General features: G+C 49.0%; 6 protein-coding genes across 6 annotated transcripts; 2 read left to right on the top strand and 4 right to left on the bottom strand.

Moving 5' to 3' along the window:
- Positions 1-41: 41 nt before the first annotated feature.
- Positions 42-1,437, bottom strand: BDR25DRAFT_264910 (alpha/beta hydrolase fold domain-containing protein). Its single transcript, XM_033686889.1, has 3 exons — positions 1,263-1,437; positions 934-1,209; positions 42-887 (listed from the first exon to the last, which is right to left on the bottom strand). Exons 1-3 carry the CDS (start codon positions 1,315-1,317, stop codon positions 133-135), a joined length of 1,086 nt encoding a protein of 361 aa, XP_033545760.1. The 5' UTR covers positions 1,318-1,437; the 3' UTR covers positions 42-132.
- Positions 1,438-1,593: 156 nt separating this feature from the next.
- On the top strand, positions 1,594-3,636 carry BDR25DRAFT_335262 (uncharacterized protein; the record flags this gene model as incomplete). Its single annotated transcript, XM_033692994.1, has 3 exons — positions 1,594-1,987; positions 2,053-2,848; positions 2,924-3,636. 3 exons carry the CDS (start codon positions 1,594-1,596, stop codon positions 3,333-3,335), a joined length of 1,602 nt encoding a protein of 533 aa, XP_033545759.1. The 3' UTR covers positions 3,336-3,636.
- A 1,553-nt stretch (positions 3,637-5,189) lies between these two features.
- BDR25DRAFT_372773 (uncharacterized protein) lies at positions 5,190-8,151 on the bottom strand (the record flags this gene model as incomplete). Its single annotated transcript, XM_033697247.1, has 8 exons — positions 5,190-5,367; positions 5,436-5,593; positions 5,666-5,853; positions 5,917-6,589; positions 6,668-7,149; positions 7,201-7,292; positions 7,478-7,578; positions 8,114-8,151. The coding sequence occupies 8 exons, from the start codon at positions 8,149-8,151 to the stop codon at positions 5,279-5,281; spliced, it is 1,821 nt and encodes a 606-aa protein (XP_033545758.1). The 3' UTR covers positions 5,190-5,278.
- Positions 8,152-8,319: 168 nt separating this feature from the next.
- Positions 8,320-9,245, top strand: BDR25DRAFT_289905 (uncharacterized protein; the record flags this gene model as incomplete). Its single annotated transcript, XM_033688485.1, has 4 exons — positions 8,320-8,517; positions 8,584-8,650; positions 8,738-9,040; positions 9,106-9,245. The coding sequence occupies 4 exons, from the start codon at positions 8,320-8,322 to the stop codon at positions 9,243-9,245; spliced, it is 708 nt and encodes a 235-aa protein (XP_033545757.1).
- Positions 9,246-9,663: 418 nt separating this feature from the next.
- BDR25DRAFT_230701 (uncharacterized protein) lies at positions 9,664-10,600 on the bottom strand (the record flags this gene model as incomplete). Its single annotated transcript, XM_033685351.1, has 2 exons — positions 9,664-10,130; positions 10,354-10,600. The coding sequence occupies 2 exons, from the start codon at positions 10,598-10,600 to the stop codon at positions 9,664-9,666; spliced, it is 714 nt and encodes a 237-aa protein (XP_033545756.1).
- An 85-nt stretch (positions 10,601-10,685) lies between these two features.
- On the bottom strand, positions 10,686-12,384 carry BDR25DRAFT_304838 (uncharacterized protein). The gene is made up of 3 exons (XM_033690296.1): positions 11,898-12,384; positions 11,475-11,848; positions 10,686-11,425 (listed from the first exon to the last, which is right to left on the bottom strand). The coding sequence occupies exons 1-3, from the start codon at positions 12,253-12,255 to the stop codon at positions 11,000-11,002; spliced, it is 1,158 nt and encodes a 385-aa protein (XP_033545755.1). The 5' UTR covers positions 12,256-12,384; the 3' UTR covers positions 10,686-10,999.
- Positions 12,385-13,440: the final 1,056 nt, after the last annotated feature.

The following is a 13,440-nucleotide window of genomic DNA, read 5'->3' as shown; positions in this document are numbered from 1 at the left end:
GTGTACAAGGTAAGGTGGGGAGCTTGGGACATACGTGTTCGCGATAGCAGAATCTAAACTTGGGATGCATCTGTTTGATAAATGTACATTTCACTTGCCCCTCACACTGCATTTTTACTCCCTGCTACTGACCTACAGCTTCGCCTTGACCCAGTCTTGCACTACCTGAGCACTACCTGTCCCACTATCGCCCTTATACCCCAACAGTCTCTCTAAAATCATCTCTTCATGCGCAGCCTTCGCCGTAATTATCGTACTTACCTTTCCTCCCTTGCCGCCGAATCCTTTCTGGAACCTCCTTGCAAACTCCTCGATACCATCAAGCAGAATTTCGTTCGCACCGCCCCAGATCAACACCTCCTCAATGACATCGGCGGTCGGCTCCCACCATGATGCGGGAGCAAGTGCAGGCTCGTTGTAGAGGTCGCCAGCAAAGGGTGAGTCGCTCCCGAGGAAGGCAGAGGACCAGCGGCTGAGTGCTCGTCCGTCAAAGATGTCTTTTTCCGCGTTGGAGAGGAATGTTGGGGTATGTGTATTGAAGGAGCACCAGGGAGAGAGGAGGAAGGCGGCGTGGAGCTTCGAGGGGAGGTTGAGCGCGGGGATGTCCGGGTGAGGGTGCGAGAGGTGAGATAGCACGCCAATGGTCAGGTTTCCACCCGCAGAGTCACCGCCAAGAGTAATATCCGAAGGATTACGACCTTGTGTCTCTACCAGATACTGGAGAAGTTCGACGGCTTGCTTAAGCTGTGTGGGGTATTTGAACTCTGGAGCGAGGTCGTAGGCGAGAAAGACAACGGCGGTGTCGGAGCCTTGGGCAATGAGGCTGTCCTTCATCTCCATGAGATATTGCATCTGGCCGGCGTTCGCTGGGATCACGTATCCACCACCTTCCTCCGTCAGCGCCGCCCTACGCATGCAACAGGTCCAACGTACCATGATAGTACACGATCAGCTTCTTCGCATTCGTGTTGCCAATCCAATGCGCCTGAGCCCCCCCGGGCAATTTTATGCTCTCCGGAGCAAAGCCCTGGGCTTTCGCGAAGGCAATGTACGTCGGTGTGGTGGGGGGGTTCAGGTAGCGGTCCTGGGCGAGGCTGAGGTTCGCAAGCTGAGTCCGCATCATGGCGAACATGACATCCTTGAAGTAGTTTTGCGCACCCTTCTGGCCCTTGAACGGGGAGATCCATAATCGCACTGACGCTGAGAGTACTGCACATGAGGATCAGCAACAGGACTTCTTGCAGAATTCAAGGTGAACAGACTGGCTCTCAGGGTCACCGACGCAATGCCAAGCTTCGAGACACTCTGGTCCGCCATGATGCCTGCGACGTAGAGGAGAGAACGACTCCGGGGCAGGAATTGAAGGAGAGCGGGCAGCTTACCTCCACCCCAGCTCCTTCGAGACGGCGGAACCCCCGAGTAATCATAGGCCCAGTCTGGAAGACTGTATCCGAGGTTCCTCCAGCTCTCCTCGAGCTCACCCCCGCCGCGCTGAGTCAGGTTGCGCCCGAGTCATGCTCGCCCTCTCTCCTGCGCGGCCTGAATCTCGACATTTCCAACCCCAGCTTTTTGCCCCAGATTGGGTCCCAGACCATGGCCGGGGCGGATGATGACCACAACGGCGATGCAGCTGCGAGTGACGTGCAGGCGGCCAGTCGACTGCATCCACAACCGCCTCAAAAGCGCCGCCGAACCCAGGGCACGACGTCGACGCGCGGAGTGGCAAATCTTACTCCTGAACAGCTGGCCCGCAAGCGAGCAAACGACCGTGAGGCCCAGCGTGCCATTCGCGAGAGGACCAAGAACCAGATCGACCGCCTGAACCAGCGCATTCGAGAGCTGGAGAACCAGCAGCCGTACCATGACCTGCAGGTTGTACTGCTCGAGAAGGACGCCATCCGGGCGGAGAATGACGATATTCGGCGGCGGTTGGAGGCAGTGGTCTCCATGCTACAACCAGTCCTGAGGCAATCGGGAGGCCTCAATGGTATGCTCTCCTGTGTGAGATGAGAAAAGGGTTGGAAGACGTGGCAGCTTGCTCACGCTCTACAGAATTGGCAGCCGCGGCCGAACGAAGCCCCCTTCCTATTCCTCGAGACCCCGCCTCCCACCCTCCCGACCATCGCGCCTTCCGCACTGGTCTGGTTGCTCTGCAAGAAGCCACTTCGCCGCGTCAGAATGGCGTGTCTGTCCACTCCCCAGACACGCCAGATGCAGGCCGGCAATGGCTGTTCCCTGGCGAGCCTCCAACCAGCCATGTTCGACGCTGGCAGGGAGAAAGTCCTCAATTCGACCATGCGCGCACCTCTCACGTACACAGCGAGATGCCTTTTGATGAGCGTTTAGGCGTCGACTTTATCCTAGACAACAACCAGAGAAGGGTGGACCCCAATCTACCGCCTCCCCACCAGCCTACCACTGCCAATGGCTTTGGCCAACATGCGCCAACTATGGTTCCTCACCTTACGTTCCCCCGAACCATACCGGCTACCTGCCCTCTGGATGTACTTATGCTAGATTTTCTCGCAGATCGTCACGCCCGCGCTGCTGAGGGAGTGCCCATCAAGACGCTTGTTGGCCCTCTCTACCCCAATTTCACCGCCCTAGTCTACCGCGACCGAAACGTGGACGCTCATCCACTATCAAAGTTATTCACAGACATCCTCCGCACCTTCCCGGATATCTCTGGACTCCCTGAGCAAGTCGCCGTAGTCTTCATCATGTTCCTCATCATGCGCTGGCAAGTAGAACCGACTCAGGAGAACTATGACCGACTTCCAGACTGGGTGACACCACGCGCGTCACAGCTCTTCGTCCCTCATCCATACTGGATGGACCATCTGCCTTGGTAAGTCGGGGTTTCCCCAAACTTCCCTATTCAGGTTGCCCCTTCCGTTTCAGGATGATTACTAATCCGTTTCAGGCCTCGTCTCCGCGATCGATGCATTGCAGCGCAGCCCTTCACCCCTTTAGATACTTTCTTCATCCCGTTTACGACTACCGTCTCCCTGAATTGGCCGTATGAAGCGCGTGATTGCCTGCTCCCTGCTTCGAAGATCCATTCCTCGTCGCTCTCATCCACATCTTCCATTCCAGCTTCCAGCCCCTACTCTACCGCTGTTCATGCAGGGTCTCCACCTGGTCCGCCAACTCCAGGTCCGGCTGTCAGTACTCCGGGCACCGTCAGCGCTGTAGGAAAGGAAGACGAGCAATGGCTGATCAACCCTGCATTCGAGAGCCATCTTCGTGACCTTAGGAACTGGAGTCTAGGCCCAGCTTTCAGGACTGCATTCCCGCAATTTGCTGATGCGGTCAGGATCAAGGACGGTCGGTAAATTTATCTGTAGATGACAAAAAAAAGGTGCGAGTGGAGGAAAGGGTAATATAAGAGGTAATACGAGCAGCTGGTATCACAATATCTATGAATATTCCCGCGGTCAATTCACGCGACAAAAAAAGTTTCGGTATTCGGTCTCTACTTCTTAGGCGATTACAAGGATATTTTACCTGGGCTTCCTTTTCCCCCTTCAACGGATATGATCGGTTATGGAAAAAAAGGACGAGGAAAAAAAGGACGAGGAGAGGAGAATAGGCGCCCGGATTTTAGAACGGATTATATTGGAATTATGTCTTGGTTTAGCGATATGTTGCATCTTTAATGATATCGAGCTTCACTTCATAGCTTTTCTACTATTTTGAGATAGTGTGTGGCGCCGTTCTACATCATCAACAGCAATTACTTACCACAGTTGCGACTGTGCAACTGCAATGATGATATTAAAAGGATATGGCGATCGCAGGGGTGGTGATTTCCTGGTTGGGAAAAAGAATAATTCGCCGATCCAGGAGAGAAGCCCCTGCTATTCCGGAGTTCCCATGGGAGGTGGAAATGTGTGGTAGGTGCTTAGAAACCCCGGGCTCATGTTATGGTAGTGCATATTTTCTATATTCTCTTTAACAAATTTTCAAGTTCTCAAGGAACGTCCAGTCCAGTAACTTTGCCATAGATACCGATATCGAGATTGGTGTGGTAAATGGGCACATAAAAGGAGGGAAAATCATAGAAGGAAAAAAAAAGGAAGATTGACAATCATTTTCTGGTTCGGCCGCAGGCTTAATACACTCTCCTTTCAACGAGGAAGCCGCCGACTCTCTGGTTATTATCTCGATGCCCCTTTATCTTACTAACACCTATCCTAAACCTTCGTCTTTATCCGCCCTCTCACACAATCCCATTCGATATCAGCCCCTCAAATATCCCCACCCTCGAAATACATATTTCCTCTCTCACTGACTACCTAATTGACAACAAATATCTCAAAGACTCTTTGGAAGATCGATGATATCCCAATTTCCGCTATGAAATACCAAGAACCATCCTCAATCTTAGAGCCAAAGCGGCACGTACCGTACTTGGTCAAAGGAGGTTCTGGCTATGACGGCCTAAGTTTTGCCGCCCTCAAAGTTCTTTATCATCCGCTGGAAGTCACTGGTTTGGAGGGGAGACATTATCGCAACACTTCTCGTGGATTAATTCGCCGCAGTCGTTAACGGGATTGGTGAGTGCAGCCAGGAGAACGGCAGACAGGGTGATGCAGGATTTCATGTCAGTAGAGAGCTTCGTCTTAGCTTGGAAAGCGAGATATAAGGACGCCTTCTATCTCCAGGAGCGCAAAAGGTTGGTAACTTTAATGAGAGAGGGACGAGGGGTAGTTGTCTGGAAGTCGGTGTTCACGACATGTACCGGACTTTGTTGGCGTGTTAGTGCATTATTTCCGAAGAATGGGCAAGGTTCAAGGATTTATCCATTCATCACCGTTGTGAAAGAAAACTGGGGTGAATAATATAGACAACTCATCTACCAATCTAGATGGCTAGGAGGTAAGCTCGATTCGCTATCTCACAGAATGGAGCGTGTGAGGGAGAGCAGGCGTGCACCACTTCTCCAAGGATCCTGTAGGATGAACTGCTCTTAGTGTTGATAACAACCTTAAGGAAACCATGCGATCCTAGGACTCCTCGTTTATGGTAAGAGTATCCTTCCCTCGGAATTAAAATACTGTAAACTACGATATACAAGCTACTCAAGAGGAATCAGCTAGGCCAATTAGACACACAGAAAATTTAGAATTAATTAATAGATAAGGAGTCACTCTCAACTCCGCTATTACCTGTAAGATACTTAGGTAGCTGCGCTGCCCGCAACGCTGTTCAATTGATGGTGGAATCTTAGTTTCTTGCCCAAAGCATTTGCCTGTAACTCTACAAAGAAGAATATTCAACTTCCCAATTTGTATGCGATATAACCAGCAGTACCACACTGAGTTTCAACCGTTCCAGTTTTCATTAGTTTATCTTGTTCGACACCTAGATTACTCCATGTTAGCAATCGCAGTCCGCTGATTCTAAGCACAAAATTGATGGAAGCGACACACATTTATCATCCTCTACAAACACTGAAAATATATCCTTGCAGCCGAAAGGGCAGGAATCCTGCTTATTGGTCCATGTGTATTGCCATGTGAGACCAGCTTCGGACTCAGTCTCAATCCAGGCACCTGACGTCAGGCCATCTTGTAAATTTGCATGTTTGCTACATATTGATTCAATTTTCCTACGAAATGATTAGCTGATTGGGCATAGTGATCTGGAGAGAGCGACTTACTTCCCGAACTCAACTTTAGCACCAGTGAAGTCTTGCTTCGGTTGGCTGCATTTGGCTTCAATTGGCGGCTCATTGGCACGCTTAATCAGTTGTTCCATCCATTCATATTGCTGGTCCATCCATTGGCCAGGGACTTCATAATGCTCCGGGTATCCAACTTTCTTGCATCTGCAACCTTCATATCCTCCCTGTGTTTAATCGTCAGGAACATTGTCTTTAATAAATCAACTGGTGATGGAGGGATGTGTCACCTGTTTACAGATAGCACTCCGTTCTGTAATCTCCTTATGCTCTTCTTGACCCTTGCAATCGTCTGCAATGCAAACAAGATCTTTAGGGCAACGGAAGTCCTCATCTTTCAGATTTTTATTCAGTTCATGCTGCGGAACCCAGATTTGGTTGAGTGAGAATTCGCCAATAGTCATAAGGACATGCATCACAATTGATAATGCAATAGAACTTCTGGCCAATGCGCCAACGTCAAACACTTCTTGATTCGGTGGTTGAGGAGGCGGAACAGTTCCACCATTCACAACGTGGACCCTCACGACACGATAAACGGGAATAAGAATGGGAACTGCATCAAGCATGATGTTCGGCATTGGGAAGCCGACAACTTGTCCTGCACCTGGCGGTGCGGGGTTATTTAGCGGGTTGAGGTGTATCATATCCTGGGGTGCATTGCTGGCGAAGACTAGACCCACACGTCGAGCTCGTTGGGCGCATAGTCTAGGTAGAGCCCTATCGGCACGCTTTTGATTCCCATTAAGTGCTGCTTGACACTCTTTCCTTGCTTCATCGAGTCCCATTATGGAGAGGAAATCTCTCATTCGTTGGGCTAACGGGTCCGGAATGTGGTAGATAATGTCTCCTGCTTTTCTCTCGCCGTCATCAGCAGTTAATGTTTCCATGGTAATTTCGCCTCTGATGTATACGTTAACTCGAAGTGGTACCAGGAGAAAAAATACCAACAAAACCCTGTTATATTAGGGCAAGACTTACGTAGCAGTTGGTGTCTGTTTCGACGGCGCAGGGACAATGATAGTAGTAGGCTTAGCATCCGCACTCGTCACAATAGCGATCGTGCCTGCCAGCCCCATGGAATGAATCCGGTCCAAGTCTTCAAAACTGTAATGAAGTTCCTTTGGCGGCTTAGGCGGCTCGTCAAGGGCCCCAGAAGCTTTCTCCTCGAAAATTATGATAGTCTCAATTATAATAGCATCGATTAACCAGTCTAGTAAAATGGCGGCCACGGAAACCAATCGTTTGACGTGAGTGGAGATATCTGTGTTTTGGACGACTGGAATGAGCGCGTTGCGACATTGTTCCTGGAGCTTGTCTTTGCAGTTCGCTGCCATAGTATCTCCTATACGCTTACGGAGATCCGGGCCAAAGGCGACATTGATGCCTTCTTTGGGAAAATCATCGTAGATACCTGTTGGATAGATTTGCAGTTTGTCGCCAGATGGCTCGGGATTTGTTGCCTACGAAAGACTGTGAGTGGAGCTACTGAATATTAGGCGCAGGTATCTTACCTGCAAAGGAATATACTGGTCGCGTTTTCCGAACGTGAAGGTTGGGACGGGAGTTGCATGAATAGAAACGTCTTGCCGAGGCTGAAATTGAACTTCAGTAGGTGTCAGAGTATGTGGGGGAACGACGATAGCGGAAACCGTGCTTAGAAGTGATGCTACTAATAAAAGGCACAGTTGAAGCATTTCGAACAGGTGCGGGGGATTTTGAAAGTGGGAAACCATGAATATGTTTTGGAAATACTGAAGTGGAAGTTTTCTTAAGACTATTCTCTCCTACCGTGCATCGTCTTGTCTTCTGGTGTGGGCACGTCATCATGGAATTTGAGGGGGATTCGAAGCAGTGGCACAGTGACGAAGCCCGTCGAGAGGAATGGTGGTCTGAAAGGTATAGCAAAAGGCACAGTTGCGGAGTATCATACATCTGAAACATAAATGTTCTACAAATAGAAGGAAGTACCGGAAATTTTGGGGGCGGAAGACTGACCATCATCAGAATATTGATCCCCCTCCCTGCGAAGCGCTCATGGTGTTGAGTTTGGATGCTGCCCCCCATGATTTTGCCGCCGCTGCAACTCCCGCGCGGTTACGGAGATAAGTGTGTGGCAAGGCCATGAAACGTAGCATCATAACATGTCTCACAATTCTGCCAACGCCGCCCCCTAAACGGAGAGGGAGACGGATTGGGCCACGATATTAGCAACGAGCTAAAAAACCATGCCTTAGAACTACACTAACGCCGCAACCCCCAAGTGATGCGCAAGATAGACTATATTGCTAGATCAAAAACGTAGGATCCTAGCGCACCTCATTATTCTGCCAACCCCGCGACCCCCAAGTGGCTAGGGGAATGGAGTAGGATGTAAAATTAGCAAAGCCGACCCCATCCGCGGTCTTGAAGACAAACATAACGCACCTTAACTCACTCAAGAATTCCCTCTTCAGACCTGTCATTCTTGTGCTAGTTAACCGCCATCCTTTACAATAATGTTGCACCTAGATGTATTCCTCCCAACTTTTTTACTACTCCCTTCCTGTATCCCAGCCTACAAAATTGACCAAGGATGCAAAAGCGTTGGTATCGAAACCGAGATTCGCAACGGCATGACAGGCGCTATGGCAATGGTGGACTCAGCTCTAAACCATCTAAATCAGAATCCCTGGACACAAGACACAACTGATCTGATCCGAAATCTTTTCACGAAAGACGGAAAGGATCCGAGGAAGACAGATATGTCGAAAGTGAAAGCGGTACTGCATCAGATTGGTAGGATGTATCGGACCGAAGTTACGCAGGAAAATGTAGGGGACCTTGACGTGGTGAGCACCTAGTCTCCTTCATGGTGATTTAAGACATGCTGGATGAAGATTCTGACTCTTTGTAAGATAATTTTTTGTGACGATTCAAGGTTCGAATTAATAGACGAGGGTAAAAAGCTCTACAAAGATAAAAGTTGGTTGATTTTCTCCATCGTACGCCCACATTCTGCCGTTACAGGGTAGAATTGCGAACAGACAAGTCACCACTAACCTTTACCAGCAATTAACCAGCTCCTGTACTACAACGAACAGCAATGTAAAGGCAGACGTCGAGATATGGATGACAAAGTCGCCCTGGCGGTGACTGTCAACCCGGTGCTAACGGCCGAAGTATTTGAACAGACAGAATCACAGTGGGTGTACACTGAAACCGAGAAACCTACACAAATCCAGATCTGTCCCTGGTTCGTGGATTGGATTAAGAATCATGATTACAAGCTCCATAATGATGTCGCTAGATCGAATATTGGGCGCACTGTAGTCAAGGTCACTGAATCAACGAATCACATCCTTAGGCAGATAGGTAAGCCCAATGGCTTATGCTTAGTCTTGAATGGAGAAGCGAAATGCTTACGTGTGAAATTGCAGATGCATTCAATCTTCTCGACAAAGTCCTCTTGCACGAAATGACGCACGGAAGATCAGCTTGGCAAACTTCGGTTGGTGGGCAAAATATAGTTGGTCTTGCTGATGTAAGTTCCCAAACTCGGGTTTCCTGTATATCGTGAAACGATACTGATTTAGGTTGGGACGCCAGGTTCCTCATCCGAAGAATTGGTTTTTAAGGTTCCTTAAAGTGCCATGTTACGGATGGAAGTGGGCCAAAGACCTTGCTAGATTTGGAGAAGGTGTTAGAGGTGTTAAGAATTCACTGCAGGGCGCCGCGGATAACAATGCCGATTCGGTTGCACTGTTCGGTAGTGGTAGGCTTCTTTCTATTTGCCTAAGATCCTGAGCTGACATTTCTGTGACAGCTTGCAGGCTGTTGGATGATACCTGGCCGAGAAGAGTTGATGAGGATGGCAGGATTCACCCCATCGTTTAAGGCCTAGCGAGTCTCTGTGGGGTGCAGAGGTAGATAGGTTTTGGAGAAAGCAGAGGGTTCATGCCGTAGTTGCAAAATTATCATTCAACTGGAACCTCTTGTCAAACCCAGAATAACTCAGTGTTGTAAGGCCTCTTTTTAGTTGAAATAGTGAAGTTGATTTTGCTGAGCGCACGTCTAACCGTATCAGGGATCGGAAAATTTAATTCGACTTCTAACACCTGGGCCTTGATATCTTTGAGCGGTTGTAAAATCGAGACAAGTGAGGCATCATCAACAGCTCCAGGGTGTTCGCGATCGAAGGAGTCGTAGACGACAATGTCGATGCGGAGGGTTCGAAGGTCACGCAAGTCTTGGAGAGCATTACAACTCTCAGTCCAGTTTGCGAAATTCTCCGGGGGGTAGTTCTCATGCTTAGACCAGTAATCCTTTGGGGTTAAGAACATAGTTGAGACATGAACGTGTCGTATAGTGTGCCAATGGGACGTAGGGACAACGGCCCTCAGGGCTAGGACGCCTTTTGCGCCTTTGAAGCTGAACTCATTCGCGGTGTACAGTATCTTAATAGCTTCAGAGTAGCTTTTTAAGGTTTGTTAACACTGAGATGAGATGGAAGAAAGACCTAACGTACATCAAACGACAGGCCAGTAGAAGGACAAGCAATTTGTCATTTGAATACGGCGTCCTTAGGTGGGTCACCCCCGAGCGGTTTAGGCCCGTTTCTAGCCAGAAGCCAAAGCACTTGTGTTGCCACGTTGGATATTTAGATTTCATATCCTCACAACGCCGACGGCCCAGGCGTCCAGATCCATCGTCAAATGGCACAATGTGCATCGGTCGGACAGGGTGCCCGAGAAAAGCCGCATAGATCAGGATACGTAATTCCGTAGACAGTTTGTCAAAGAAAGAAGACTGGTTTTGGGGTTGCACTGGCCCATGTGGGATTGATTCAACGAAAGTTACGCGTGTCCGTGGATGATTTTTCCCCGGTCGCTTCACAGCTTTTCTATGAAGTTTTCGGGAAAAGAATTTACGCATATCGGGGATTGAAGAGATACAGGGAAACATGGAGCACGATCACTGTTATATACGTTCAGCAGATTGCGGCACAGCGAGATGGTGTTCCGATCCGACGCTAGCCTAATTCGGTTACGTATAAGAAACTACAGCATGCTATCCCACAACATAGAACCTAGCTGGGGGATAGTCTCTGTATTTTACCTCTTGCGAGAGCCAGGGAGGACGCCAAAAGAATAGCAAGTTTCCGTCCTAAAAGATTTCTGTCATGTTCTACATTCTATGACAAGTAGCAAAACTTCGAGTCTATGCTTCGCCTCTCGTGACAAGTTTCAAAGCTGAGGTCGTGGAGATAAGTCTAGTAAAGTCTAATTAAATGTAAGAAATAGCTTGAGGACTCATTGATAACGGTACGACACTTTATCCATGCCCACGGTGTGGATCATATAGCGGTGGCTGTAAATGGCTCGCTCCAGCGCGCTCATGGCTTAATGGCGAATACGTCGACGGCTCTGTTCCCAGATACGCCGTACTTCCATTTCTGCTGCTGAGCTCATATCCTATCATTCTCTCCTCATCATCCCCATAACCATTAACTGTATCCCGTTTTCCTTGTTTACGCGCTTTCTTCGCGACTTTTTTTTCGAGCCTCAACTGTTTCTTGCCCTGCCTGTAGTCGGATCCTGGACCAAAGAGCACACGTCCTGGGTGCATAATGTTCAAGATTGCAAGTGAAACGAACATTGGAACAGCGTCTAGTACGTACATGTAGACTTCATGGTTGGGTAAAGGGTTCGAATCGTCGAGGCCAAGGAGATATTCGGCTAGTCGGTAGATTATGCGAATCTTGTTCATTAGTAGGGGCGCTTTGTTCCCGGAATAACTTAGAACTTACCGTGATCAAGAGTAGGATGAGGTATAGGAGCCAAATCATCAACTTCCATTTCCTTCCAAGATTATCTCTCCATCCAGTTTTCTCCAGATCGTACATGGACTTGTGGAATCCAATCATGACCACAATGAACATCACCACAAAACCTTGTTGAGCTCCAATGCCGGCTTGGTAGATGTGTAAACCGTTCTGTTTGTTCGCCTCGCTAGCCCCTGGGCTGATCATTAGGCCTCCACTAAGCTGAATGATGAATGAAATAATGTCAAAGACTACAAAGAGCTTTCCAATCCATGTGGCCTTAATTCCGAAGACTTTTCTGGAGGGAACGAAACAGAAGATCAAACGGCCTGCGACCATGTAGACGAACGCATTTATCCCTGTTTGATTGTGAGACATAGTTCGGTGGGGAAGCAGCGAAAGACTCACATAATGGTGCTAGAGTGAAGAGGAGAAAGCTGTTCGAGGCATAGAACCTCTTTTGCTGGTCCTTCGTTCCGAGAACACGTAGGATAAAGGAAGCAACTTCCCACAGCGCTCCCATTATAATGACGGCGCAGAATCCTTTCTTGTAATAGAACGCCTGGAATATGTGTAGGACTGTCGTCAGGAGAAAGAGGCCGCAGAATATAACTGCTAGGGCAAAGGAAGGGTAATAATCATAGTTAGAATTGCAAGTGTGAGGCGGAACATAGCCATTCTTGTCCGGAACGGCGCTCACACAAGAGGCTGCCGCCCGAGCAAGGAGCTCATGAACGGAGGTCGGGGCGTTGATTGCGACCGACATACTCTGTATGTACCAGAATGTAGGACAAAAGAAGAAGGAAAATACAAGAGTGGGAAGTTTTAGGAACGAAGGACGTGGGCGAAAGAAGAAACCTAATGGTTTGAGAAGTGAATCCTGACAGGCTGGATGTGTTCTCCATATATCTGTCTGGAGACATTGACAAGCATATATACTTCAGGGTCTGGTGAGATCTCGGGCGGTTTGGGACTAACTCCAGTTGCCATCCAGGGGGTTCTTCCTTCGACGTACGCGGTGTAAACTAAGAGGCATGCACTTGAGAAAACACTTGACATAAGCGGCTGCCTGCTCGATCAGGACTAAGTTTGTAGGAAATACGCGCTCGATGGATTCTGCGATATAGGGATTCGCAAGACTAACCACAAAAGCAGACATCTACTCAGCCGAAGCATCCGGTTCTGTGGTTCACCCTCGGGCGCAGCTGGTTGCTTGGGAGATTCGAGGTGAACACCGCCACTTCCACGTACTCTTGGGCCTCGAAACAAAAGCAAAGACAGTCTGCAGGTACACAAACCTGAAAAGTCAGCCTCAGGCCAGGGTAGAAAATGAATTCAGGGGAAGTCACTGCCGGATGGTCGGATGGTTGCTGGCTGTGTAATGTGCACGGATCATATTGCGGCGGACGGAGGTCGAATTGGGGAATGTACGAAGTATATCTGACTGAGGAACGGTCGAATGATGGGGTCTATGGAATTCTGCGCATATCCATGTTAACGGCAAGAGCAAGGAACCCTGACTCTAATTGGACCCACGACTTGAGAGTTGAGGCTGTACACATTGACACGAGACCAGGGTCGACGTTTGCGAGATCGGCCGAGTGCATACTTGAGAACTGCCTTGGTTTATTGTGATCGAAGAGGGTCTAATAAATGGGTAGAAGGACCTTATATCAGTCTTCGAAAGAGTTTGGGCGCTTGCGGGACCCCTCACATTAAGAACACTCCTCTCGTCACCATCATCGACTCGTATTTCACCTGCGCAGTAGCCACCGCATCCACCCAATTCTCCTTGACATTCTGCCACCTTAGCTCCAACTTCAAGCAGACCCACAAACTGCGAGTTCTTGCAGTTCAATCTAATCTAATCACTTGGCATATAGTAATGACAATATGTCACGTGTGTTGGCGTCACGTCGGGTTCTGGGGATAATTGGAGTCGCCCCTCAGC

Source organism: Lindgomyces ingoldianus (assembly GCF_010093535.1).
Source record: "Lindgomyces ingoldianus strain ATCC 200398 unplaced genomic scaffold BDR25scaffold_23, whole genome shotgun sequence".
Classification (NCBI taxonomy): domain Eukaryota; kingdom Fungi; phylum Ascomycota; class Dothideomycetes; order Pleosporales; family Lindgomycetaceae; genus Lindgomyces; species Lindgomyces ingoldianus.
The sequence above is the reverse complement of the archived record's forward strand: the minus strand, read 5'-3'. Positions and strand labels throughout refer to the sequence as shown.

What these genes read in the sequence shown, in the direction of transcription:
- BDR25DRAFT_264910 (XM_033686889.1), bottom strand. Translation starts at nt 1,317, where the DNA reads ATGGCGGACCAGAGTGTCTCGAAGCTTGGCATTGCGTCGGTGACCCTG. An exon ending in GTCGGTGACCCTGAGAGCCA is followed by an intron (nt 1,210 to 1,262) that starts GTCTGTTCACCT and finishes CCTCATGTGCAG; the next exon opens with TACTCTCAGCGTCAGTGCGA. An exon ending in GCTGATCGTGTACTATCATG is followed by an intron (nt 888 to 933) that starts GTACGTTGGACC and finishes TGACGGAGGAAG; the next exon opens with GTGGTGGATACGTGATCCCA.
- BDR25DRAFT_304838 (XM_033690296.1), bottom strand. Translation starts at nt 12,255, where the DNA reads ATGTCGGTCGCAATCAACGCCCCGACCTCCGTTCATGAGCTCCTTGCT. An exon ending in CTTCACTCTAGCACCATTAT is followed by an intron (nt 11,849 to 11,897) that starts GTGAGTCTTTCG and finishes ACAATCAAACAG; the next exon opens with GGATAAATGCGTTCGTCTAC. An exon ending in TCATCCTACTCTTGATCACG is followed by an intron (nt 11,426 to 11,474) that starts GTAAGTTCTAAG and finishes CTAATGAACAAG; the next exon opens with ATTCGCATAATCTACCGACT.